General features: G+C 41.9%; 1 protein-coding gene across 4 annotated transcripts in view; it reads right to left on the bottom strand.

The window, feature by feature from the left end:
- Positions 1-15,538, bottom strand: part of SCAF4 (SR-related CTD associated factor 4) — a 62,680-nt gene extending 47,142 nt beyond the window's left edge. For 2 of the 4 annotated variants that reach the window (XM_010366196.2, XM_030915729.1), the window contains exon 1: positions 15,046-15,350. In XM_010366196.2, coding sequence (XP_010364498.2) covers positions 15,046-15,075 — 30 coding nt within the window. In that variant the 5' untranslated portion in view covers positions 15,076-15,350. Of the gene's footprint in view, positions 1-15,045 lie in introns of all 4 variants that reach the window. The other 2 variants (XM_010366178.2, XM_010366187.2) reach the window with 2 other exon arrangements.
- Positions 15,539-27,022: the final 11,484 nt, after the last annotated feature.

Below are 27,022 nucleotides of genomic sequence, written 5' to 3' on the forward strand. Positions count from 1 at the left end.
TATATATATACTCACAATGACAGGCTAGTATTCAAATCTCCTTCCTGTTAGATGCAAGTATCAAAGCATTTAATTCTACAGTCTTTCCTCCTCTTTCATTCTCAACTTAATAAATCAAAGACAGTCTTAAACCAAACAGTCAAATCCACACTTTTATGTTTATTAGCAACATATAAACACTGTATAACAAAGTACATGTTAAATTTCTTAACAAAAGATAATTTTTAAAAAGTTTTAAAATCATCTATCCTATAAAGATGCTTTATCCATCTAATTTAAACCTGAAGACAACTCCATAAAACACTACTGCTAGAACAACTAGGTAAGGGATCATGTACAGTCCTTTTCTTCCCTGGTATTTCATCTTATGCCTTTAATATATAATGTACTAAATGTGTGTCTGGGTTAATACTTTTTTAATACCAGGTAATATAACGAGGCGAGGAAAGAAATCCAATCACATGTTAAACAAGTACTACTATGTCACTCTACCTGACAGCAGAATACTGTGTATAAGTTAATGTGTATGAGTTAATCAACAGTACATACACACTGTAAGAGATACAATGAAACTGAAAAATGTACAGAAGCAACTCATTTAACAAAGAAAATCCCAATATCTAATTAACAAACACAGGAAAAAGTGTTCAACCATACCAATCAATAATCAAAGTACAAATTAACACAAGGAGATAAAATTCTTCAATTATCTAATGGACATGCATGTGGATTAGCATAAAGCAAAAAGAGTACTGGGCTGGTGAGACCTAATGGACGAGTTTTAATTCCGAAGAGAAATTTAAAACTATAAAACAAGGACTAAAAAATGTCCATACCTTTCAAACCAGTAATTCTACTTCTAGAAATTTATGTAAGGCAATTATTAGATATTCTCAAATTTTCCACAATGACTATTGAGAAAATAATAGAGAACTTCATGCTATTAAAAAGATCTGGTAACTATACAAAAATTTCCAAACGCAAGTGGCGGAGAAAAAAAGACAAAGGACTAAAATGTTAACGGTGTTTGAAGGGATTATTTTATTTTCTAATTTAAATTTATCTAACTTGCATTAGTTTTTAAATGAAAAAAATTAAATTCATGGATTTAAAAATTAATTTGTATCCGTTTGAGATACATCTTTGTTCAACTTTTGATTATAAATATAACTAAATGATAAAGGAACATGGTTATATAGAATCACCATTATCACATAACTTGTCCACAGAGTAAATCTTGTCTTTGAAGTTGAGTTACTACTGTTTAAATCAGTAACTTGCAAATCTTTAATAAAGCCTTTCAAAATTACTACATTTTTAAATTAAAAAATTAAATTAAAAAACACCCCTCCCAACACATACCCTTACAATAACTGAAGCCCTGTGGAGAAAATGAACAACATACACTGTGTCAAAAAAAAAAAAAAATCTGGGAAATTGCTGCTACATACATACACACACACACACACACACACACACACACACACACACACACATTTTTGAGACAGTTTCACTCTCATTGCCCAGGCTGGAGTGCAATGGTGCGATCTCGGCTCACGGCAACTTATGCCTCCCAGATTCAAGTGATTCTCCTGCCTCAGCCTCCCGAGTAGCTGGATTACAGGCATGTGCCACCACGCCCGGCTTTTTTGTATTTTTAGTAGAGATGGGGTTTCTCCATGTTAGTCAGGCTGGTCTCGAATGCCTGACCTCAGGTGCTCCGCCCACCTCAGCCTCCCAAAGTGCTGCGATTACAGGCGTGAGCCACTGCGCCTGGCCTATATATATATATTTAAAACATCTTCATTAAAGAAAGTGTCCCTTTAATTACTGATATATAGCTTACTCCCATATAAATTCCATTTGCTTGTCACAGACTCAAACCTTTTGAAACCTAAACATTTAACCACTTTTCCACTTGCTTAGAGGAAGGTACGAAAACAAGATAAATTTGGCATTGTCAATATGAAATATTCCTAAGGTAGAGAAAATTTACAAAGTTTTTTTTTTTTTTTTAGGTACAGATGGGGTTTTGCCATGTTAGCCAGGATGGTTTCAAACTCCTGGCCTCAAGGAATCTGCCAGTCTCAGCCTCCTAAAGTGCTGAGATTACAGGCGTGAGCCACCTCATCCTGCCCCGAAAAGCTTTTTAAAACAAATAGGGGAAAGATGCGATACCATTTTCCTGCTCCAACTGAGCAGAGTCTTGTTTGAATGTAAACATTACGGCCGGGCGCGGTGGCTCAAGCCTGCAATCCCAGCACTTTGGGAGGCCGAGACGGACGGATCACGAGGTCAGGAGATCGAGACCATCCTGGCTAACCTGGTAAAACCCCGTCTCTACAAAAAAAACACAAAAAATTAGCCGGGCGAGGTGGCAGGCGCCTGTAGTCCCAGCTACTCGGGAGGCTGAGGCAGGAGAATGGTGTAAACCCGGGAGGCGGAGCTTGCAGTGAGCTGAGATCTGGCCACTGCACTCCAGGCTGGGCGACAGAGCGAGACTGTCTCAAAAAGAAAAAAAAAAAAAAAAGAATGTAAACATTACAAAACAGTTCCATCTACTTCTGCACAAAATTTACTCTTCAGATTTCAAGAGATTCCAAATCAGGTACTTTCATAAGCAACAAAACCACATAATATTCAAATTCAAAGGGTTAAAAAAATGTTCATACTTACTTCTTCCTAAATTTTACTATACCATATTCTCCCACAATCTTGTTGACTTTTCTTCTATTCCAGAATTTAAAGAAATGTTTTACCAAATAAACACATGGAACTGCTAAATTACATTTAATAATAAACATAACATCATTTATAGGTTAACTACTTATATTTCTATGTGTACTAAGAACATTAAGAAAATAGAATATAGGCCAGGAACAGTGGCTCACACCTGTAATCTCAGCACTTTGGGAGGCCGAGGTGGGCGGATCACCTGAGGTCGGGAGTTTGAGACCAGCCTGACCAACATGGAGAAACCCCATCTTTACTAAACATACAAAACTAGCCAGGCATGGTGGCACATGCTTGTAATGCCAGCTACTCAGGAGGCTAAGCCAGGAGAATCACTTGAACCCGGGAGGTGGCGACTGCGGTGAGCCAAGATTGCGCCATTGCACTCCAGCCTGGGTAACAAGAACAAAACTCTGTCTCAAAAAAAAAAAGGAAAAGAAAAGAAAACAGAATATAATAGACAACGGTTTAAACTTCATCTGCATTATTTTTCACTATTCAATTGTATCATCGAACCTTTATTCTATTATCATTTACTCCCGGCAGAACTAATTTTCTATGTATTAATAGTTAGTTTCTGAAGACTTACTCTATGAAGTATGCCCTAATGTATTCTTTTTTCTTTTTTTTTAAGAGAGTTTCGCTCTTGTTGTCCAGGCTGGAATGCAATGGCGCGATCTCGGCTCACCACAGCCTCCTCTTCATGGGTCTAAGCGATTCTCCCGCTTCAGCCTCCCAAGTAGCTGGGATTATAAGCATGTGACACCATGCCCGGCTAATTTTGGATTTTTAGTAGAGACAGGGTTTCTCCATGTTGGTCAGGTTGGTCTCAAACTCCTGACCTCAGGTGATCCGCCCTTCTCGGCCCTCAAAGTGCTGGGATTACAGGCGTGAGCCACCGCGCCCGGCCATGTATTCTTAATTTTACACTGCCTCCCTTACAATTTCCCAGGGTTTACCCTTCACTCAGACTTTCCACTTTTTGAATCAAGGCTATATACCTCACCAAGGCTTTTAACCCTACTGGTTCCAGCTTATCACATTAGGTCATTTTCCAAATGTACTTCCCAAATCAATCCACAACTTCTTCCTTTTCACTACCTTGAAAGACAGGTCAGGAGGTGATTTTAGGAAATGCCAAATGTTTTTTATCCATGCCGTTGCTCTATTTTAGCAGCACAGGTGCCATATTTCAACATCACATTTATTGTGTCTCACTAATGAACTTCTGGTCTCCCTCCCTTCACAGTTAGCTACTAAACATTTTTGTGAATTAAATACTTCTTCCTAGTCATCAATACAAGAAATAAAAATTGATTCCAGGATATAAAATCATTTAATTGGAAAACAATTTTAATCTTAGCATTTATAAAATCCTTAATGAGTTAAAATTTTTAATTGAGTATAAACTGGTTAAAAGAATAGACACCTTCAGTTTTAAACATTGATTACATTTACTGCATTACTGTGGGTGGCTCAAAAATTTAACCAAACCTTGTTATTCTTAACTGTGACAAGTCTTTTCAAAAGTATACATTATTTTGATAGTTATCACTTGCTACCATGCTTCAGATGTACAAAAGCTGTTCACTGAGTCTTCTTCCCATATAAATAGTCCATTAGATAAGGATTCACTGCTCAAAAACTTCACAGCAGCCATGTGGGGCTGTGGACTAGACTCAGATGGGCTCTGAAAAGAACTGAGTCAAATCTCAGAACTGTTACTTTGACACTGTGTGACCTCAGACTATTCACCAGACTTCTCTAGTTTCCTTACCTTTAAAATGGAAAGAATGCAAAGACATGTAAACAACACCTAACTCATTAGCCAGCACCTGGTTATTTAATGGGCAAATGCAGGATTCTTTTTGTCCTTCCCTTGAACTGTTCCTACTGGATCACTCCTTAAAATAGTATGTCAAAACTAAACCTATCCTTTGAACAAACTTAGGATTCGGGATCAACAAAATAATTTACAGAGCCATGCAGAGGCTACTGGATATTATTTTCATCTTGATAGAAAATTAGATAAGGCAAGTAAACAACAAAATGGTTATGATACAACCCGACATTTTTTGTGTATTTTACAACAGCTTTGCAATATAAATCATATACCATAAAACCCATCCATTTAAAATGTACAGTTCAGTGGTTTTTGGTACATTCAAGAGTTGTGCACCCATCAATACTTGATAGAGTATTTTCATCACCACCAAAACAAATCCCATCCCCATTACCAGTCACTCTCCATTGCTCCTTTTGCTCTCTGCCAGCCAATAATCTACTTTCCATCTCTACGGGTTTGCTTTATAAAATATATCCCTATCTGGACTTATTTCAACTGATCCCCAAACTTGGCTGCCCTATCTAAAGTGATTTATCATTCAGCATCTCTTAATTAAGGTAAACTAAGTCACATATGGCCATTAAAGTTTAAAGACTGTTATATATTTCTTAAAGGGTTTAAAAGGGATATCACAGTAATTTTTGGTACTAAAGGTTTCCTTTAAGCAGGGAATTATAATTCTTCTTTAACTGAAAGTCAAAAGGAAGAAACATAGAGGAACACTCATGACAGAATGCATTAAGATATATTGGGCATATTGCAGAGGGAGACTTCATAGACTAGTGGATTGGTCAACTATTGCTCTTTAATGGAACTGCATACCTAGAGTGAGGCAAGGGGAGCAGTCCACCCAGGTGCAGGCAGTAAGTGGGTGAACCATCAAGACTAAATAACATAGCAAGACTTTGATTTTGTTCTTTTATCACCATCAAGCACGAAAAATTTTTTTTTTTTTAAGATGGAATCTTGCTCTATTGCCCAGCCCAGGCTGGAGTGCAATGGCATGATCTGAGCCTCCTTGCAACCTCCACCTCCCGGGTTCAAGTGATCCTCCTGCCTCCTGAGTAGCTGGGATTACAGACATGAACTACCACACCCAGTTAATTTTTTATTTTTAGTACAGAGAGGGTTTCTCAATGTTTGGCCTCCCAAAGTGCTGGGATTACAGGTGTGAGCCACCACGCCTAGCCTGAGCACAGGCAATTCTAAGTAACACCAGGGATAAAATATATCACCCCCAAAATATTTTGGCAATACTCTTAAGGGGTTGCTGTGGTTACTGCTGAGTTCTAACAACATAAAAATATCAAATCTGCACATTTTTATTACATACCCTTTAACAGGCAATCCATCTTAATTGGAAGTTTATTAGGAAATTCCCCAGTCACAAAGTCAGTTTTTGCAGATTTGATATACCTGTTCATTTGGAGAGTAAGTACAAAAACGTTCAGGATAGCTTCAGCTCCCCTCAGGCTCAGCATGACTCCAATCCTATTGTACCTATATACATTCCTGTGTTTAAATAGTATATTCAAAATTACAGCTGTGTCATGTTTTTCTTTCCTGAGATGTATTTTTTCTGGCATAAATATTTACAAACAACCAGAATCAGCCTCAAACAAATATAAAGATAAATATAATAAAACTTTAAAAGTGAAGACCCATGAACAAGAATCATAGAGATGCCATCACTAAGGAACAAAGTACAAGGAAGCTGTATTTCCTTGTACGTGAATATCAAAAGTGGTTATCAAATATAATAGACATTTACATTGAATTTTTAGATGATAACCATTTCAGTAAAATTTTGACTGAGGCATTTCAAAGTTATTACACTCAAGGCCGGGTGCGGTGGCTCACACCTGTAATTCCAGCACTTTGGGAGGCTGAGGCAGGTGGATCATGAGGTCAGGAGTTTAAGACCCAGCCTGACCAACATGGTGAAACCCCGTCTCTACTAAAAATACAAAAATTAGCCAGGTGTGGTGGCGCGTGCCTATAATCCCAGCTACTCAGGAAGCTGAGGCAGGGAAACCACTTGAACCCAGGAGGAGGAGGTTGCAGTGAGCTGAGATTGTGCCACTGTACTCCAGTCTGGGCGACAGAGCAAGACTCCATCTAAAAAACAAGAAAGTCATTACACTCAATGCTGAAAAAAATACGTGGATAGTATTGTGATTTCTAGAATTTATTGTGAAGTGTGTTTATAAATCACTGCCAAACACAGTATTATGTTTAAAACTTCGTATTTGTGTATGTGTTGCTGTATATACAACATTTTGTAATTAAAATTAATTAAAAGTGCTCTTAACTGTGGGTGAAAACAGATAAATAAATCTGGTTGTAACTGTCTACTGAACACAAATATGTGAACATCAATTTTAACAGTCACTGACAAATCTGCCTAAGACTTTTAAAGAAACTGGCCAGTGTGGCCATCATGGTGAAACGCCGTCCCTACTAAAAATGCAAAAATTGGCTGGGCCTGGTAGCGTGTGCCCGTAATTTCAGCTACTAGGCAGGGCTGAGGCAGGAGAACTGCTTGAACCCAGGAAATGGAGGTTGCAATGTGCCGAGATCGTGCCACTGCACTCCAGCCTGGGTGACGAGCAATACTCCACCTCAAAAACAAAACAAAAACAAAAAAAACCTATAATATTCGTATTCATTGTTGTGACATATCAGTATGCAGGTAAGTTTTTCCACTATTTCAAAAAACATATATTAACGCAATTTAAAAGTCTGGTATGATTTATATGTGATGTGTGTGTGTGCGTGCGCACATACAGTTCAAGTTTCCTTTCTGGCCATTTCCATTATTCATTTCATGATTATTTCTGAAAATAATTTTGCTACACAAAAAAAGGTGTGTCTAAAAAAAGTCTGCTCTGGATGTCAAATATGCTAGCTACACCACTGCTCTCTGGTCTCTTCCAACTGGGATCACTGACCCACATGGATTTATACCAAGAATCACCAATTATCCAAGCATAAATTATAACTTTCAAGAGGTATTTGGACGGCCATCCACCTTTCACTGAGCCCTGCTATTCTCCTTTACCCCCTAGTAAAAACCCAGGCTTCTAATTCTTAACTCCACTCCTGAGTTACATTGGTTTTCTTCCTGAATTTACTAATCTGGTACTGGAATATCAGGTTTCTGTATACTTATCTACGTCTTCAAAAGCACCAATAAAAAGCTCAAACTACTCAGCAATGAAATGTAATCAAAAAACCATGCAAATATTGAACAGGATGAAGGCGATCAGGCTATAATAAATTATAATATTGTTTGTAAAATCTCTTGTAGTTCTCAAAATCACAGCAGCACAGTATTAATTACTCTTAATAGTAACACAGAAATGTAGACATGTCTCTCCTAAGCTCTCAACAGATCCTGGTAAGGACTATTCTAAATCAAATTTAACTATTACCCACCTCTATATTTTCTGTGGTTTGACAGAAACATAATACTAAGAAATAACCAATGTTACCAAAATTTTGAACTGTTAATAGGTAAGCTGCTTATTCTGCTATATACCTGACAACACAGTGTAGTTTCAGCTTATGAAAGTTGTATGCTGTTGCTCTGAAGTGTGCTAAAAAAGGATTTGGCATATTGTCTCAACAAATGTTATGAATAACAGTAAAGGTTCATTACTTACGTAACATTTTTTTCCCTACTATGTTATCAAGGTGTATTTCAAATGAGATTTGAATGTGTGCAGATATATACAGAAAAGTTACTTTGAATTCTGAAGTAAATTATATTTGCTTGTGCTCCATGACACAGAACAACCTACAATTTTTACAGTGGCTTCCTATGTGGTAAATAAAACAAACAAAAAAAACCAGAAAAACACTACCAATTGTGTCATCTCTCTAGTAGGTACAGTTTTAACCCGAATTCTGTTTCACAAGGTTTAGAAACCAACCTTTCCATTATTCTACTTGTTCTCTGAATCAATTCCTTAGGTGTTCATGTAATTTTTTCTGAAACAAAATACTAGACAAAATGATAGACTAGGGAGGGAAATACTTACAACAAGAACATCAATGATAAACCCCACTACAGAAAGCTCTGAAGAATCACTTTATTGCAATCACTATAAAGCCAGACCAATACCCTTGTCAGAGACTAAGAATTCCCTGGGTAAAGAAAGTAGAGAAAAAAAACTATGTATAACCAACTTCCAACATTCAAAAACTCCTGGGATTAACAGCACAACACGGTCAACTTTGGCAAGGGAAATCTCCAACTTTACTGCCAATAATCGACCTGGTTCTCTACATCTTTTCCATACAGTAAAGAACTTTGACCCCTCTATATATCTTTACATAAACGTCTCAGAAATGATCAAACCCCAAACATTAATACTACAGGTGAAAAAAATACTTAATAAGGCATCCCCATCAGGTGAACTAAATTCTAGAAGACAATCATCCCTCGTAATCAACAATAGTCATACAGAACAATTTGCAGTGAGAATAAGAAGTAGCAAGCTCCCCACTAAGATGCAAAACTCAACTCTTCCTTCAGAACATGACTGACAGCCCAACAGGCTAAGTGTACCAATGTCAATTCGTACATTAAGTATTCATAAAGCTTAATTTATGTCCAACTTTAAAGATAACCATGAATATACAAGTATTCGCATTTTTTTCTATGCCGCAAAGTAGCATTATATGCATAGCGCCTCAGCACTGCAGTTCTCAAAAAGTAATCTAAGGACCTTTGATAGGTCTGAGTCCCTTTCGTCAGAACTGTTTTCATATGAATACTAAGATATTTCTTACCTTTTTGTTCGTTTTCTCAGAAGTATGTAGCAGTATATTCCAGAGGCTACCCGATGTGTGTTATTGCAACAGACTGAATGAAAAAGTGGAATGAGGATCCAGGTTTTATTAAACCAAAGTTTAAATGAGATGTGCAAAAATGTAAAATGATGTGACTCTTACTAATTTGTTTTAGAAACGTTACTTTTCTCATTAAAAATGTTATTTATGCTAACATATTGTAATAAGTTTATTTTTAGTAAATTAATAAACACTTGCATTTCTCAGTTTAAATTTCTAATATGGTAAATATCAATAAATATAATAACCAACAGATACAAAAGCTCTCTGTGGTCCTTAACTTTTAAGAATTTAAAAGGATCTAGCCAGGCGTGGTGGCTCACGCCTGCAATCCCAGCACTTTTAGGAGGCTAAGGTGGGCTAATCACTTGAGCTCAGAGGCTCAAGACCAGCTTGGGCAACAGAGCAAACCCCATGTCTACATAAAAAATAGAAAAATCAGCCAGGCATGGTGACAGAGGTTTGTAGTCCCAGCTACTTGGGAGGCTGAGACAGGAGGATGGCTTAAGCCCAGGAGGTGGAGGTTGCAATGGGTGGAGTTCGTGCCACTGCCCTCTAGTCTGGGCCACAGAGCCAGACACCGTCTCATAAAACAAATAAATGGGTCTAAAACCAAAAAGTTTGAGAATAGCTGTCCCACAGAAATTCCTACACATGTGTACAGAGAGACATGTTTGAAAAGTTCATTTCAGCCTGTCAGCAAAATGTTAACTAAATCTTAATAGTATTAATATTTGAGCAAACAAAAAAAGCAGGTCAAAGCTACAGTAAGCTGTGCTGGCGCCACTACACTCCAGTATCAAATACAGAATATTACATATTGTTTATGGACCACAGAGATTAATACTAAATTATCTGTCTCTCCTGCAAATGGGAGGAGAGTTGGGGTTGGAGTGAGGATAGAAGGAAGACTTTATATTTTATTTTTAAATTAAAAACACAAAATAGTAACAACTGTATATTCTTAACTGTTTTATTTTCTCTGCACTATTTTTGTACTTTTTTTTTGAGATGGACTCTCGCACTGTTGCCTGAGCTGGAGTGCAGTGGCCTAATCTTGGTTCACTGCAACCTCCGCCTCCAGGGTTCAAGCGATTCTCCTACCTCAGCCTCCTGAGTAGCTGGGATTACAGGCGCCTACCACGAGGCCCACCTAATTTTTCGTATTTTTAGTAGAGACAGGGTTTCACCATGTGGACCAGGCTGGTCTCTAACTCCCGACCTCGTGATTCACCCACCTTGGCCTCCCAAAGTGCTGGAATTACAGGTGTATGCCACTGTGCCTGGACTATTTTTGTACTTTAAATGTCTTAAAACTGCAGATGATGCAAAAAAAAGTGGGGGGGCAAGATATAATTCTTCAGGAGGTAGGCAAGATGGGTTAAAGACTAAAAATACAGTCAATGGGTTAAAAAATACAATTCGGCTGGGCGCAGTGGCTCACGCGTGTAATCCCAGCACTTTGGGAGGCCAGGAGGGCAGATCAGGAGGTCAAGAGATCAAGGCCATCCTGGCCAACATGGTGAAACCCCATCTCTACTAAAAATACAAAAATTAGCTGGGCGTGGTGGTACACTCCTGTAGTCCCAGCTACTCGGAAGGCTGAGGTAGGAGAATCACTTGAACCCAGGAGGCAGAGGTTGCAGTGAGCTGAGATTGCGCCACTGCACTCTAGCCTGGCGATAGAGCGAGTCTCCGTCTCAAAAAAAAAAAACAACAAAAACAAAAAAAAACAAAAAAAAACCCAACAAAAACAACAACAAAAACCTTACTCTTTTTTCTATTCCACAAACTTTAGCAAATTCTTCATAATTCAGAAGTGTATAAACTATACAACAGACACCACTAAGTATTAGCCATAATTGATAACTGAATCTTTTTCACTCATCTTTTCATCTTTCACAACACTTAATACATGTCTTGCCATAAAAGTTCTCCATATATTCTGTTAAATGGGTATCTTTAATAACCTCATCTTTATCTTCCTTTCCTTCTTTGAGATGGACGTCTTTTACCTGTGCTTCTGATTTGTCCCATGTCTCTTATCCATAATTTTGCTTCAAGTTAGCCATTCCCACTCTTGCTGGTAAACTATGCTTTTCTACACCCCCTTCCTTGAAAATGCTAAAGCCTCTACTCCCATCTAAGAGACTAGGGATTCAACACTACTAACTAAAGCTAAAGCCTTATATGTATTATAAACGAATGTACTGCCTGTCACCAGTGCCTAGTACATTGTTAACCACCCTTCCCTCATCCTTAAGCAATGTTTCCCTCTAATCCCTCAAAACCAAATCTCTAAAGACTACTTCACACTAGCTACCTCTTATTTCCTTATCTCCCATCACCATTCAACCCTAAATTTCAAATCCTGTTACCCTCAAACATTTCAGTGGCCAAGTCCCCTCATACTATACAAAATATTATCTTCAGTGGAGAGATCCGAGTTCAAATCCTAGTTCTGCCATTAACTAGCAATATGCCCTTGGGGGAGCTATTATTTATTATAATTTCTTGGAAAATCAGTTTCCTCATCTGTAATTGGACTCTATGCAGGGTTGTGGGAATACATATTAAATTAGACATGTGTACATATAAGGTGCCTGACATGCCATTGGTCTTATATTAATTCCTTTTGTTCCCCCTTTCAATTTTCCCCCACCTTTCCCATCTGAACTCCTAGATGTCTCCCTCTATCTCCTAGTTGCTTCCAAGTTTAAGTCCTATAAGCCCAACTGCTTGTCAAAAATTTCCACGATTGTTCCACAATTAACTCAAACTCAACCTGTTCAAAAATCAAACACATTTTCTTCTCTACTAAGTAGGCTTTTGATGACTTGTGTTAAGGGTTATCACCACTCTCTCAGCCCTTAGGATGTGGGGACAAAAGGTGCTTATAAACCTATCAGATGCCAAGGTCCATGGATTCTTTTGGCCCACATCCTTTCTCTACTCTCCATTCCCACTATACACTTGCCAAGTTCAGGTTTTACTTATATTTCCTACTAAGTCTCTGCCTTCTATAATACATGCCACTATGAACAAAACCGTTTTGATTACATTATCCCACTGCTTAAAACCTTCAATGTTTACCTACAGCCTAAAAATGAAATTCAAACACATGAGGCAAACATGAAACTTGTCAGGCCCAAACTACCTTAGCATCCTTACTTTCCAGTAGCCTTCAGAATCAAAATAACTCACTTTTCAGCACTACTGCCCTTCGATCACTGCTTTCTGCATCTCCTGAAATCCTAAAACTGATACCTGCTCCTCTTCCCAAGCCTTCACTGATCTCCAAAGGCTATGCCACACTGCAATGGAAGGATCCCAAAGGAAGCTGTTCTACCACATCATATTAAAGTTATTTGTCTAAGTCTTATGTCCTCTATTGGATTAGACTTTTAGGTGACTGAGATGCTTGGTAGCCCTAAAGTACTCAGGACGTGGCTGTGCAGGTGAGCAGGCACTCAGAAGTTTAAGTGAAGATCAGATTTGAGAGATTCAAGATTATATGGGGAATGAATCAAGAACATTTCATGAATGGGGAGAAATAGCTGAGAAGCACTACAAATCAAGTAGGCACAGTAAGATGAATTTTAAAGTCAGATTAATTTCTCTAGAAGAGTTTTAATTTAGCAGAAGAGAGTTGGCATTCTTTGCAGTTCATAAAGACTAGGAATAGAACTGAAATGAACTGGAAAATGAACAATGATAAGAAAATGCTCATTTTGCACATCTAAAAAGGTCAAATATCACTTCCCTTTTTCAAGGAATCAATACCATTCCTAACTTTGGTTTTTCAAAGTAAAAATTACTGATGGTGCCTTTTCAGGATTAATAGAAAATACTTTGCTTAACAATGTGCTTGATGTCAACTTCCATAATGCCTGAATCAGAATACTTCTGATCTTAAGAATAAACTAAAAATCCTCTTCTTTCATCAAAAACATTCATTCTTCCGATTCTGAAATAAATTTTTAAAATACACATTCACTGTTGGCAGAAAAATGTACTTGAAATATTTTAACTATTGTTGTGCCATTTGTTTTAATTCTCATTCAAAATTATTTGCAAGGCACCTGTTTTGATTGGGAGAGGAGAGAGAAAAGAACAGAAACTTCCTGCCCTCATGGAGCCTGGAGTCAACACTCCAGTGAATTTTTCCTTCAGAAAACAATCAACTTCCAACCCTGACATAGTAGGAGCATTATCACAAATTCTCTGGCGATCAAAAACTAGGACATATTATTTTTATTGTTTTGAAAATCATCACTACTGAACTTTTACAAGACACTGTCCATTACCAGTTGCAAATACTGCAGTTAGGGCATTTTATTTACCCATCAATTGAAGAAAATCATTTTTAGAGTAACTTATATGGCAATAAATTGTCTCAACTGCAGTGTAATTGGAGAGTCCCATATATCATAGCACCGCAAATCTAAAGGAAAGTTATCGCACCATAATTGTTACAAGTAAACCTACAAAATCTGTGAGATGCAGCACGTTTTTAATGCCACATCCACACATCTCGAACATTTGATTTTTCAATGTTGCTTTATCTTTGGTACTTGGAAAGAGAAGACAATACAGCTCAACCCATGACAATAGTTCCCATTCTGTAACCGCATTTTAAATCATCAATAGCCAAGTCTCCTCCTCCCAAATCGATTCTGACAAATAGGATGTATGGACTCTACACTCCAAAAGCAACACCTGGAATGATCAGAGAAACAACTAGAGAACTTTAAGGCCGCAGGCAGCTTTGTTCCCGGTTTGGAGAGGTTTTCACATGTAAATGTCCTCGTAGAAGGGAGCCGAGGATTAACTACCTCGGGAGGGGGTGCGAGGGTAGGGAACTGGAGGACAACGCCAGCCTTCTAGCGGACTAAGGCGGAGCGAATACTCTTCTCTCCCATTCAACTTTTTAGGCGTCACGTTGGGGCCATAGAGCCTGTAAGAGGGTTATGTTCACGACTTTAAATTATTATAACGAGCCACCCCCTCTCCGTTTATTAGCCCTATTTCCCAAGTGCGTGAATCTCGGAGAAGGGGGAATGAACACCCTCTCCAACTCCTCCCAGACCCGGGATCAGAGTCCAGTCGTCGACGCGCCGCGGCCTGAGCAACAGGAGAGCTGAAGCCACCGCTCCGCCAGCCCCACGACCGGCAGATGCTCCCGTTCCCCCGCCCCCAACCCCACGCGCCCGCCCGCGCTTCTTTCTTAGCCCCTTGCGGGCTCCCGGCACTGCGAACCCAACAACGGGGCTCGCGGAGCAGACAGCGAGGGCGCCCGGACCCAAAAAAGGGATAAGTTAGAGGAACGGGCACAGACTTGGGCTAGGGGAGGCCGCAAGGGGGCGAGGGGGGAAGCCCGAGGTCGCCGTCCGGGGGTGGGCAGTGGGGGGAGGGGTGCGGGGTCAGTTCCCGTGGTCGCCGCGACCTCTCCCGGGCCACAGGCCCCGCTCCGGGCAGGCCCCGCCGCCCCGGAACCGGGGCAGGAAGCGTCCCCACCCGGACCAAAGCGTTAAACCTCAGGCGACGGGAGAAACGGGCCCCGGCTCCCGCAGCAGGCCCGGCACCCCCCTGCCCCGAGCACCCCTTACCTCCTGGTTGAAGGCGTTGACGGCGTCCATGTTCGCGCTGCGGCGGCGGCGGCTGTTCCGGGCCCGCCGGTCACATAGACCTCGCGCCGCGGCGGAGCGGGGCGGGGAAACCAGCCGGGCCTGGTGGCTGGGGGGAGGCGACGAGCGGCGGAGCCCGAGGCCCGGGCAGGAAGAGGCTGCTGCCGAAGCGGCGAGGCGGGCGGCCGAGGCAGAGGCGGAGAGGTGGCGGGCCCCCTCTCAGTCCCGTTCGCAGGATGAGGAAAAGGAGGCGGCGGCAGCGCCGGTCTTCAACATGTCCGTTTGGTGGTGGCGGCTGCGCTCTGCGTCTCGCTGACACGGCCCCCCGCGCCCTCACGCAATGGCTCACACTGGCCCGGCCGGCGAGCGGGCGGGCCTCTCTCTCCCTCTTTCCAGCGGGATGGCGGCAGCGGCCCGAGTCCACGCCGCGCGGGGCACCCTGGGACGGCTCAGGCCTCCCGGCGCTTCCTGTGCCCGGCGTCCGCCCCGCCCCGTTGCGCTGACCCCGCCCCCGCCCCGCCTCGTCCCGCCCTGCGCCGCTCCGCGTGCCGGGCTGCTGGCGCGTGACGCCGGGACGCCGGGACGCCGGGCGCTTTCCCGCCAGCGGCGGCCGCGGGCCGGGGAGACGGCCTGGCACCGAGGCCAGGCCCGGGCGGAGGGCGCCGCAGAGCGCGGGATCCTAGGGCTGCGAGGGTGACCTAGAGCAAGCCCTGGCGCACGCGCGCTCCGCTCGACGCGGTGCTCCCGGGTGCGTCTCTGCGAAATGTTCGGCCCTAACCGGCCCTGCACCCGGCGGGGGCGGCGGGCATGGAGCCGCTTGCTCTCCGCTGCCGCGAACAAAGGGCGCAGGATTTAACCTCGGCCCTCTGGGCGTGCCTTTGCAGGCCCTCGTGCGCTCTGCTGGGGAAAAGAAAAAAAAGCTTCAGCCAATGCCTGTGCAGCTGTGTGCCCGCTGTAGTTGTGCAGGTTAATTCTGCGCGAGGTAAAACACCGAGAAAGACGTTCAGGCACTGGATATCCACGCAGGCCTTAAGGAACGCCTGTGCAGCCTTGTGCCACGAGAGGAGTGGATTCACTAACTTTCACACTGATTCCTCAAACCAAGTTGTTTCATTTTTGGCCAAAACTGTTTGTGCTGGTCACTTTCCTTGAGTACCTGCTGTCTGCCTGGTGTTGGGGACAGGGAATAAAAGATCATTGTTTTGCCTGAAAACACCACAGTTTAGTGGAGAGGACAGGCAACGGAGCAGATATTATCAAAGCATGCTTAGTGTTAGGGCAGAGGCCCTGGGAAACAAGAAAGATGCGCCTCCGACAGGAAGTCCAGGAAAGCTTCCTAGAGAAAGTGGCACCTGAGCTACATCTGGAGGGAGGAGAGGCATACGGAGCCTGATGAGGACTGCCACCATCACCTCCCCCGAAGGAGGACCAGCTGGAGCTTAGGAGCAAGGTGAACTGAGAGAGGAAAGTGAGACCAGATCCTAAAGAGGCTTTGCTCTTCCAGAGTTTGGATTTTGCCCCTTTAAGGCAGAGGGGAGCCCCTGAAAGGGGAAGGTGGAGTGATGGTTGCAGTGTTCTCTCAGAAGGATGGTGCAAAGTAGTAAGAGGGGACAGGGAAAGAATGGCCCTAACCCTCCGGGAAAATGAGGACTGAAGGTGGTGGCGATGGAAAAGGAAGGACAGATGTTTAGGAAGTGGAGTGGAAGGGCTGAGGCAGAGTAACTGTGAGGTTAATAAAGGGGGTGTCAAGGAGGATGCCCAGAGCCTGACTTGATGAATGACATGGGTGGTGGGTTTATGAGTCAACGTAGGGAATTTATGGGGAAGAAGGCGTGGGTTTGAGGGAAGACGGGATGATAGTTAACACTTGTCGCTTACCATGTGCCAGAGTCTCCTGACGTGCTATTCTGTACTGTTTCATTTAATCCCCGTAACAGGCTTCTCGGTGAGGTGTCTATTAGTAATGCCCTCATTTTATAATTCAGGGAGTGAGTTAACTAATGTGTCCAAGGTGATACAGCTGGATCATTTCCGTCTGGGGCCTGTGGAGTTTGAGCTGTCCCTGGGACAAATAAGTGAGGATGTCTAGGAGGCAGTTGGATAAACACGTGCAGAGTCAGGAGTGATGGCTGAGATGATAGAAATCTGGGAGTCATTAGTGCACAGCTAGTGGTGGAAGGAGCAGAAATAGGGGGAAAAAAGCCCAGGAACACAGGTATGTAAGGGATAAGTTGGAGGTAAGAAGAGGTGAAGAAAGAGCTCTGAAGTGATCAGCTCTATGTGGTGCTGGAAGTAAAAGTCCAGCAAGATAAGAATTGGAAAGTGCCTGATGGGTGCTACATGCAGGGAGCTTGTCCTGCGTGTAGGCTGGCGTGGTGAGGGCAAAAAGCTAGACTGATGTGTATCAAAGAGGGGAAGGCAGGCAGGAGAAAGTTTATAGAAACTTGACTGTGAAGGCAAGCTGTGAAGACAACAGAAAAAACTTGCAGGAGGAAGTGAGAGTGTTTGCTTGTGTGTTGTTTTGTTTTGAGATGAGGGTAATGTACTCTTAATTACTTGTTAAAGGAACAAACAAAGTAGATTTCAAATTTTATTTTCGGGTCCACTCATCTTCTACTTCATTACCACTTCCTATCACTACTTTTTAATTTTCCAGCTGAACTACCATTATATTTTCCAAATCCATGTTGCTTCTGTAACAGCTGTCATCCACAAGATCACTAACATTGCATTAGAAAGTACAGACGTGAGGCCGGTGCGGTGGCTCACGCCTGTAATCCCAGCATTTTTGGAGGTCAAGGCAGGCAGATCACTTGACATCAGGAGTTCGAGACCAGCCTTGCCAAAAGGGTGAAACCTGTTCTCTACCAAAAACATAAAAAATTAGCCAGGTGTGGTGGCATGTGCCTGTAATCCCAGCTACTCTGGAGGCTGAGGCAGAAGAATCGCTTGAACCCGGGAGGCAGAGATTGCAGTGAGCCGACATGGTGCCGCTGCACTCTAGCCTGGGCAGGGGAGCAACACTCCATCTCAAAAAAAAAAAAAAAAAAAAAAAAAAGGAAAAGTACAGATGTGAGTAGATCTCTGTTTCCTACCCTTTGGCATTTGGCATTTCTGGAGATCTACTGTCTACCAAATTCTGTCCAAGATCCCCACACTATGTTTCCAGCCTATTGCCAGGGCACAACCCATGTGTTGTCATTCCCTGGACACATCTGGGAATTGACACAGCTGGGCCTTTGCTCTCATAGAAAAGCCCTCTCTGCTCCTCTATATAGGCAGTGCCATTTAACATCTAGTTGATATTGAGATGTCACTGCCTTTTCATTCATTAATCATGTATTGAGCATGTACTTTGTGCCAGGCACTGTGCGGAAAAGCTTCCCCACTCCCCTTTCAGCTAGTCTCAGCATCTTCCACCATATGCTTCTATGACTCCACCATAGCACCTCTTACCTTGTATTGCTATTATCTGAAAAAAAAAAAAAAAAAAAAAAAAAGAGTCTGCATTATTCTGACATGATGTGCTCCCACCCTGTCTGTGTTTCTGTGAAGAGTGGCAGAACTTAAAAATGGATCCACAAAGCCAAACGGGATCCCCCTTCCCCAATTCATACACAGTCTGCTTTCCTCTTGTGATTCAGGGAAATAGATTTGTCCAAGGAAGGATAAAGTCTTAAGCTGGGGTTGGAAAGGGGGACTTGGGACGAGGGTGGTGAGTTGAGCTTTAGACAGGTTGCCTTTTGGGACTCAGTGCTTTACAGCTATTGGGGCCTATAATGGTTGTCGAATGAGGGAGTGATTGTCCAAAGGGGGTATTTTCTTTGTACTATCCTGCTGAGATTTGAATGCACAAGAAGCAAGATTTGGCTTCTAAGATCCATGTGCTTGAGGTAGTTAACAGATTTTGGAGGTTCTTTCCTGGATAGGATTGTTTGGTTTTTATGTTGAGAGTGTTTGAGAGGTCTTTTAAAAGTAGTTGGGGAATATATGCTATCAGCTAGACTTTGGGTGCCTTGGTAGCATTTTCTAGCATTTTCCTGTTCTGAAGACAGCAGCACCTGTATCTGTTCTGGAACATCTGGTGGCCATTTGCACAGCTACTGCTGGACTTCCATCTTTATCTCTTCAGGCAGACCAGTCAAACCTTCCAATAGGAAATTTTGGGTAAATGACAAAAAGTCATGAGGGTTGTCCTTTGTGAGCAGACTTTGAAGCAGTAGGAATGTAGCCTATTGAAAAGATGGCCAGAGGTTCAGAAATAAATGTGATGGATAAAAATCAGCAAGACATTTAATACATCTGCAAACTTGCCTTTCAAAGAACATTGATTGAAACAGATTCGTTTGTTCATAATGTGGGTATGAAAATAGTTTTGAAAAGCCATTCTAAACAAACTTATGTTTTTAGAAAGAGTAGATGAAATCTGTTTGTAGGGGAAGGAAAAGATGACATTCAGGAAGCAATATGCTGGTTAATTCTGTGTTCTTCGAAAGCCAACTCATTTACTTGAAAGGAATGCCGGCTACTATCCATAGGTATAGAGAATATGGAGAGAAAGCATCTCACGCCTGAAGGGTCTAATGAAACATTTATAGATAAGAATCTAAGAGAATATGGGTTCTTTCTGTTTTTTTTTGTTTGTTTGTTTTTGAGACAGGGTCTTGCTGTGTCACCCAGGCTGGAATGCAGTGGTGTGATCATGGCTTACTGCAGCCTTGACCTCCTGGGTTCAAATGATCCTTGCATGTCAGCCTCCCGAATAGCTGGGACTACAGGAACAAGCCTCCATGCCCAACTAATCTCCCTATGTTGCCCAGGCTGGTCTTGAACTCCTGGGCTCAAGCAATTCTTCCATCTCAGCCTCCCAGAGTTCTAGGATTACAGGCATGAGCCACCACACCTGGCCTAATTTTAAATTTGTTTGTGGACAGGGTCTTCCTGTGTTGTCCAGGCTGGTCTTCAACTCCTGTTCTTAAGCGGTCCTCCTGCCTCGGCCTCCCCAAGTGTTGGGAATATGGGTGTGAATATGAGCCACTGCACCCAGACTTGAAAATGAGTTCTTTCTAATGCTTTATGCCATCTACTTTCTGGAGCGAGTATGAACTGGCTGTATGATTTGAGACTTCTTGCTCCTTGGTCTGCTTTCCTTCTCTGGCCAGCCTCCTGGATTCAAGTCATTTGTCAGATACGTGTATTGTAAATACTTCCTCCCAGTCTATGGCTTGCCTTTTCATTGTCTTGCCTGCTCCTCTCTCTGAAGCTTTCCCTGACACCTCTATGATCCTTCCTCCCCACTTAGGGATGTGACTGAACTCTCTCCTGGTTTAGAACTGCATTGCAACTGCCCGCTGGGGAATTCCACATGGGTATCCCTCCATCCCCAAGGGACCCACCTGACTCCTTTTTGTGCATCCTCTGTCTTCATGCCCGTTATGCTGTTGGGGCCAAAACAATGGAATGAAATGTGTGGAAAGCAGGAACTCCAAGAAGGAAGAGCCCAACAGCAGTCGGGCAATGGAATTTTTGGGAATTTTCATTTTCTTCTTAATTTTTCAGCATTTTTCATACTCCTTACAGAAGGCCTGTATCACTTTTCTTTCCTTTTCTTTTTTTTTTTTTTTTTTTTTTTTTTTGAGACGGAGTCTCGCTCTGTAGCCCAGGCTGGAGTGCAGTGGCGCGATCTCGGCTCACTGCAAGCTCCGCCTCCCAGGTTCCCGCCATTCTCCTGCCTCAGCCTCCCAAGTAGCTGGGACTACAGGCGCCCGCCACCTCGCCTGGCTAGTTTTTTGTATTTTTTAGTAGAGACGGGGTTTCACCATGTAGACCAGGATGGTCTCGATCTCCTGACCTCGTGATCCACCCATCTCGGCCTCCCAAAGTGCTGGGATTACAGGCTTGAGCCACCGCGCCCGGCCTTTTTTTTTTTTTTTTTTTTGAAACGCAGTCTCACTCTGTTGCCCTGGCTGGAGTGCAGTGGAATGATCTCGGCTCACTGCAACCTCCACCTCCTGGGTTCAAGCGATTCTCCTGCCTCAGCCTCCTGAGCAGCTGAGATTACAGGTGTCCGCCATCGTGCCTGGCTAACTGCTTTGTTTGTTTGTTTTGTTTTGTTTTTTGTATTTTTAGTAGAGATGGGGTTTTGCCATGTTGGCCAGGCTGGTCTTGAACTCCCGACCTCAGGTGATCCACCTGCCTCGGCCTCTCAAAGTACTGGGTTACAGGCATGAGCCACCACACCAGGCCAGTTTTATTGTCAGAAAGAGTAAGCTCCTTAAAAAAAAAAGAAAACATACAAGTAAGTATGCAGCAAACCTAAAATGTTCTGTATTTGTCATCTTAGCTATGATTGCAACAGTGAGCATATGAGTAACTAATAAAGGAAAACAATTTCTCTTCATCACTTCCTATCTTACTTAGGAATAGGAATCCAAGATTCTCTTTCCAAAGTGGAAGGTATTAAAAACCAGCCTCATCTGAAGTGAAATGTCACCTTTTAGGACTGGGCCACGCCAATCCAACATTTGCTGTTTCATTCATTCACAAAATAAATGTGTACATCTCTTGTGGACAGGCACTGTGCTAGGTGTGTGGAATACTGTGATAAGCCCAAACACAGATAAGTTCCTTCCCTGAGGAACTATTCCTCCAGAGTCTGCCACCTTGCCCTGATGTTGAGTATTTTCCATGTGTATATTGGCCATATGTATACTTTCTTTTTTTTTTTTTTGAGATGGTGTCTCGCTCTGTCATCCAGGCTGGAGTGCAGTGGCTGGATCTCGGCTCATTGCAACCTCTGCCTCCCAGATTCCAGTGATTCTCCCGCCTCAGCCTCCCGAGTAGCTAGGATTACAGGCACATGCCACCACGCCCAGCTAATTTTTGTATTTTTAGTAGAGACAGAGTTTCACCATGTTGACCAAGCTAGTCTTGAACTCCTGACCTCGTGATCCCCCCACCTCGACCTCCCAAAGTGTTGGGATTACAGGCGTGAACCACCGCACCCAGTCATGTATACTTTCTTTAGTAAAGTGTTCAAATCATTTGCCCTTTAAAAAAATGGATCATTTGGAAGCTTCAATAGGAAGCTATTGAATGATATGAGTCCTTTGTCAGATATGTGTGTTGTAAACATTTCCTCACAGTCTGTGGCTTTCCTTTTCAGTTTCTTTTGAAAAGCAGATGTTTTTAATTTTGACGGATATAATTTATTACTTTTTTTCTTTTATGGCTTGTGCTTTTCTGTCATATTGAAGAATTTTTGCTTATCCCCAGGATATGGAAATGTTCTCCTCCATTTTCTTCTTGACTCTTTATAGTTTAGCACTTATGTTTACTGTGATCCATTTTGAATTAATATATGTGTATGAGATAAGGTAAATGTCAAGCTTCATTTTTTTACGTTAAGATATCTAGTTGTTCCAGCACTATTTGTTGAAAAAAAAACGATGATTTCCCCAATTGAATTAATTTGGCTCCTTTGTTAAAAATCAGTTGACCATATGTGTGTGGATCCAGTTCCACATATGTGTACTCTGTTTCTTTATATATATCTAAATACCTGTCTTACATATACATAGCCCACTGTCTTAATTTCTCCAGTAATTCAAGTAAATCAGTTAAAATCTCCAACATAGTTCTTTTAAAAATTGTTTTCATTATGCTGTGATCTTTGTATTTCTATATAAATTTTTAAATCAACTTGTTAATTTCCAAAAAAAAAGAAACTCACACAACTGAAAACAAGACAAAATAGGAAGTATGCTGGCCAGGCGCGATGGCTCACGCCTGTGATCCCAACACTTTGGGAGCCCGAGGTGGGCAGATCACGAGGTCAGGAGTTTGAGACCAGCCTGGCCAACATGGTGAATCCCTGTCTTTATTAAAAATACAAAAAATTAGCTGGGCGTGGTGGCGCACGCCTGTAATCCCAGCTGCTTGGGAGGCTGGGGCAGGAGAATTGATTGAACCCGGGAGGCAGAGGTTGCAGTGAGCTGAGATCACGCCATTGCACTCCAGCCCGGGCAACAAGGCAAAACTCCGTCTCAAAAACCAGCCAAACAAACAAACAAACAAAAAATCACAAGTGGGTGTTGAATGTTGTCAGATGCCGTTGCTATATTCACTGAGATCATTATGTGATTTTTGTCTATTTTATTCTGTTATATTAATGAATTACTGTGATTGGATTTTGACTGTGAAACCAACCTGGCATTCCTGTAATAAAATCCACTTGGTTATGGGATATTACTGTTTTTATATGTTGCTGGGTTCAATTTGCAAAGATTCTGCCAAAATATTTCCTTCTATATTCATGAGTGGTATTGGTGGTCTGTGTTTTCCTTTTCTTGTAATGGTTTTGGTGTCGGGGTAGCTTGCTGTCATCAAATTATTTGATAAGTGCTTCTTTCCTTCTCTGTTACCTTTTTTTTTTTTTTTTTTTAAGACAGAGTTTTGCTCTTGTCACCCGGCTGGAGTGCAGTGGTATGATCTCGGCTCACTGCAACCTCCTGGGTTCAAGTGATTCTCCTGCCTTAGTCTCCCAAGTAGCTGGGATTACAGGTGGCTGCCACCATGCCCAGCTAATTTTTGTATTTTTAGTAGAGATGGGGTTTCACCATGTTGGCCAGGCTGGTCTCGAACTCCCGACCTCAGGTGATCCACCCGTCTCAGCCTCCCAAAGTGCTGGATTACAGGCGTGAACCACCACACCCAACCTCCTTCTCTATTTTCTAAAATAGCTTGTGTAGAATTGATATTTCTTTCTTAAGATTTGTTAGAATTCACCAGTGAAGCCACTTGGGCCTAAAGTTTTCTTTATGAGAGGGTTTTATATTAATAATTCAATTTTTAAAATTGATAAAGTATTCTTCAGGTCTTCTGTTTCTTGAGTGAGTTTTGATAATTTGTATTTTTTTCAGAAAATCGTCCATTTAAAGGTTGTCAGTTTATTGCATAAAGTTTTTTCATGATATTCTCTTATTACCCTTTTAATGTCTGTAGCGATATTTCCTCTTTCATTCCTGATATTGATAATTTCTATCTTCTTTTTTTTCTTTTCTTGTTCAGTGAGGTTAGAGATTCATCTATTTTGTTGTTCTTTTCAAAGAAACAGTTTTTGGTTTCATTGATTGGCTCTATTGTTTGTGGACTTTCTAGTTCATTGATTTTCACTCTTATTTATTTCCTTTCTTCTACTTGCTTTATATGTAATTTGCTCTTTTCAAGTTTTTTGTCTTTTTGTTTTTTTCTTTTTTGAGATGGAGTCTCTGTTGCCCAGGCTGGAGTGCAGTGGGGTGATACCGGCTCACCACAACCTCTGCCTCACGGGTTCAAGCGATTTTCCTGCTTCAGCCTCCTGAGTAGCTGGGACTACAGGTGTATGCCACCATGCCTGGCTAATTTTTGTATTTTTAGTTGGGGGGGGGGGGGGTTTCACCATTTTGGTCAGGCTGGTCTCGAACTCCTGACCTTATAATCTGCCGGCCTCGGCCTCCCTAAGTGCTGGGATTACAGGCATGAGCCACCACGCCTGGCCTCTTTTCCAGTTTCTTAAAGTGGAGGCTTAGGTCATCGATCTGAGCTTTTTTTTTTTTTTTTTTTTTGAGATGGAGTCTTGCTCTGTCACCCAGGCTGCAGTGCAGTGGCACCATCTCGGCTCACTGCAAGCTCCACCTTCCTGGTTCAAGCAGTTCCCCTGCCTCAGCCTCCTGGGTAGCTGGGATTACAGGCACATGCCACCACACCCGGCTAATTTTTTTGTATTTTTAGTCGAGACGGGGGTTTTACTATGTTGGCCAGACTGGTCTCGAACTCCTGACCTTAGGCATGAGCCAACATGCCCAGCCGAGACTTTTTCTTCTTTTGGTATTGTAAGCATTTAAAACTTTAAATTTACTTCTCAAATTTTGGTGTGTTGTATTTCCTAAATATTTAGTTCAAAACATTTTGTAATTTCCCTTGGGAGTTTTTCTTTTGCCTAAGTCCTTATGTACAGAAATATTGTTTAAATTCCAAATATTTGGGAATTTCTCAGTTATCTTTCTGTGATTGATTATACTATTTGAATTCCATTATAGTCACATATCATACTTCATATGATTTCAGTTTTTTTAAATTATTGAGACTTGTTTTGTGGCTCAACTCATGGTCTACCTAGATGATTGTTCCATGTGCACTTGAAAATAATATATATTCCGCTCTTGTTAGATAGGATAATAATATATATTCCGCTCTTGTTAGGTTCTGTTAATGTCTCTTGGATCAAGTTGGTTAATAGTATTATTTAAGTCTTCTAGATTTCTATTCTTTTTCTACCTCCTTATTATAATGTCAATTAGAGAGGAGATTTAATGTCTCCTGATGTGATTGTGCATGTAGTTATTTCTCCTTTCAATAGCTTCATGTATTTTTTTGTTTGGTTGGTTGGTTTTTGAGATGGAGTCTCCCTTTGTTCCCCAGGCTGGAGTGCATTGGTGTGATCTTGCCTTTCTGCAGCCTCCACCTTCCGGTTTTAATCAGTTCTTGTGCCTTAGCCTCCTGAGTAGCTGGGATTACAGGCATGCGCCACCATGCCCAGCTAATTTTTGTATTTTTAGTAGAGACAGGATTTCATATGTTGGCCAGGGTGCTCTCAAACTCCTGACCTCAAGTGGTCCACCCACCTCAGCCTCCCAAAGTGTTGGGATTACAGGTGTGAGCCACCGCGCCTGGCTGACTCATGTATTTTGAAGCTTTGTTACTAGGTATGTAAAAATTTAGCATTATTATTTCTCCTTGATGAATAGACTCCTTATCAATTGGAAAATTTTCTCTTTCTCTCTGGTAACATTCCTTGCCCTGAATTCTCTTTTATCTGATATTGATAAAACCACTCTGGCTTTCTTGTGGTTAATGCTTGCTTGGTATATTTTTTCCATCCTTTTGCCTTTAATCTATCTGCGTCTTTATTTTTAAAGTGGATTTTTTTGTAGACAACATATAGTTGGGCCTTGCATTTCAGTCCGTTCTGACATGTCTGACTTAACTGAATTGTTTAGACCATTCACATTTAATGTAGTTGTCAATAGGGTTGAGTTTCATTCTACCATTTTGCTGTCTGTTTTTGGTTGGTCCCATCTGCTCTACTGTTTTTCTCTTCGTTTGGCTTCTTTTGGCATAGTAAAGTATTTTATCTGATCTCTACTAGTTAACTTACTATTTGTACCTCTTCTTCTTTAGTGATTGGTCTAAGGTTTACAGTATGCATCTTTTTTTTTTTTGAGATGGAGTCTTGCTCTGTTGCCCAGGCTGGAGTGCAGTGGCGCGATCTCAGCTCACTGCAAGCTCCGCCTCCCAGGTTCATGCCATTCTCCTGCCTCAGCCTCCTGAGTAGCTGGGACTACAGGCGCCCGCCACCACGCCCGGCTAATTTTTTGTATTTTTATAGAGACGGGGGTTTCACACCATGTTAGCCAGGATGGTCTCGATCTCCTGACCTTGTGATCCGCCTGCCTAAGCCTCCCAAAGTGCTGGGGTTACAGGCATGAGCCACCGTGCCCAGCCTACGATATGCATCTTTAAGTTATAACAGTCCACTGTCAAATAAACTTATGCCACTCGACATATAATGTGTGATTCTTATTATATGCCTCTATTTCCTCTCCAATCCTGTGCTTATTGTAGTTTTACATTTTACTTCTACATGTATATATTATAAGCCTACAATACATTAGTGTTGTTTTTACTTTAGCCATTATTTGGAAAACAAGAAGATACTTTTTATATTTTCCCACATATTTAACATTTTCCACACTCTTCATTCCTGTGTATAGATTACAGTTTCCATCTGTTGTCAATTTTCTTTCTCATAGGGAAGTTTCTTTCGTATTTGTTTTAGGCCGGGCGCAGTGCCTTACATCTGTAATCCCAGCACTTTGGGAGGCCGAGGCGGGTGGATCACTAGAGGTCAGGAGTTCGA

The sequence above is a fragment of the Rhinopithecus roxellana genome, chromosome 13 (assembly GCF_007565055.1).
Source record: "Rhinopithecus roxellana isolate Shanxi Qingling chromosome 13, ASM756505v1, whole genome shotgun sequence".
NCBI classification, from domain to species: Eukaryota; Metazoa; Chordata; class Mammalia; order Primates; family Cercopithecidae; genus Rhinopithecus; species Rhinopithecus roxellana.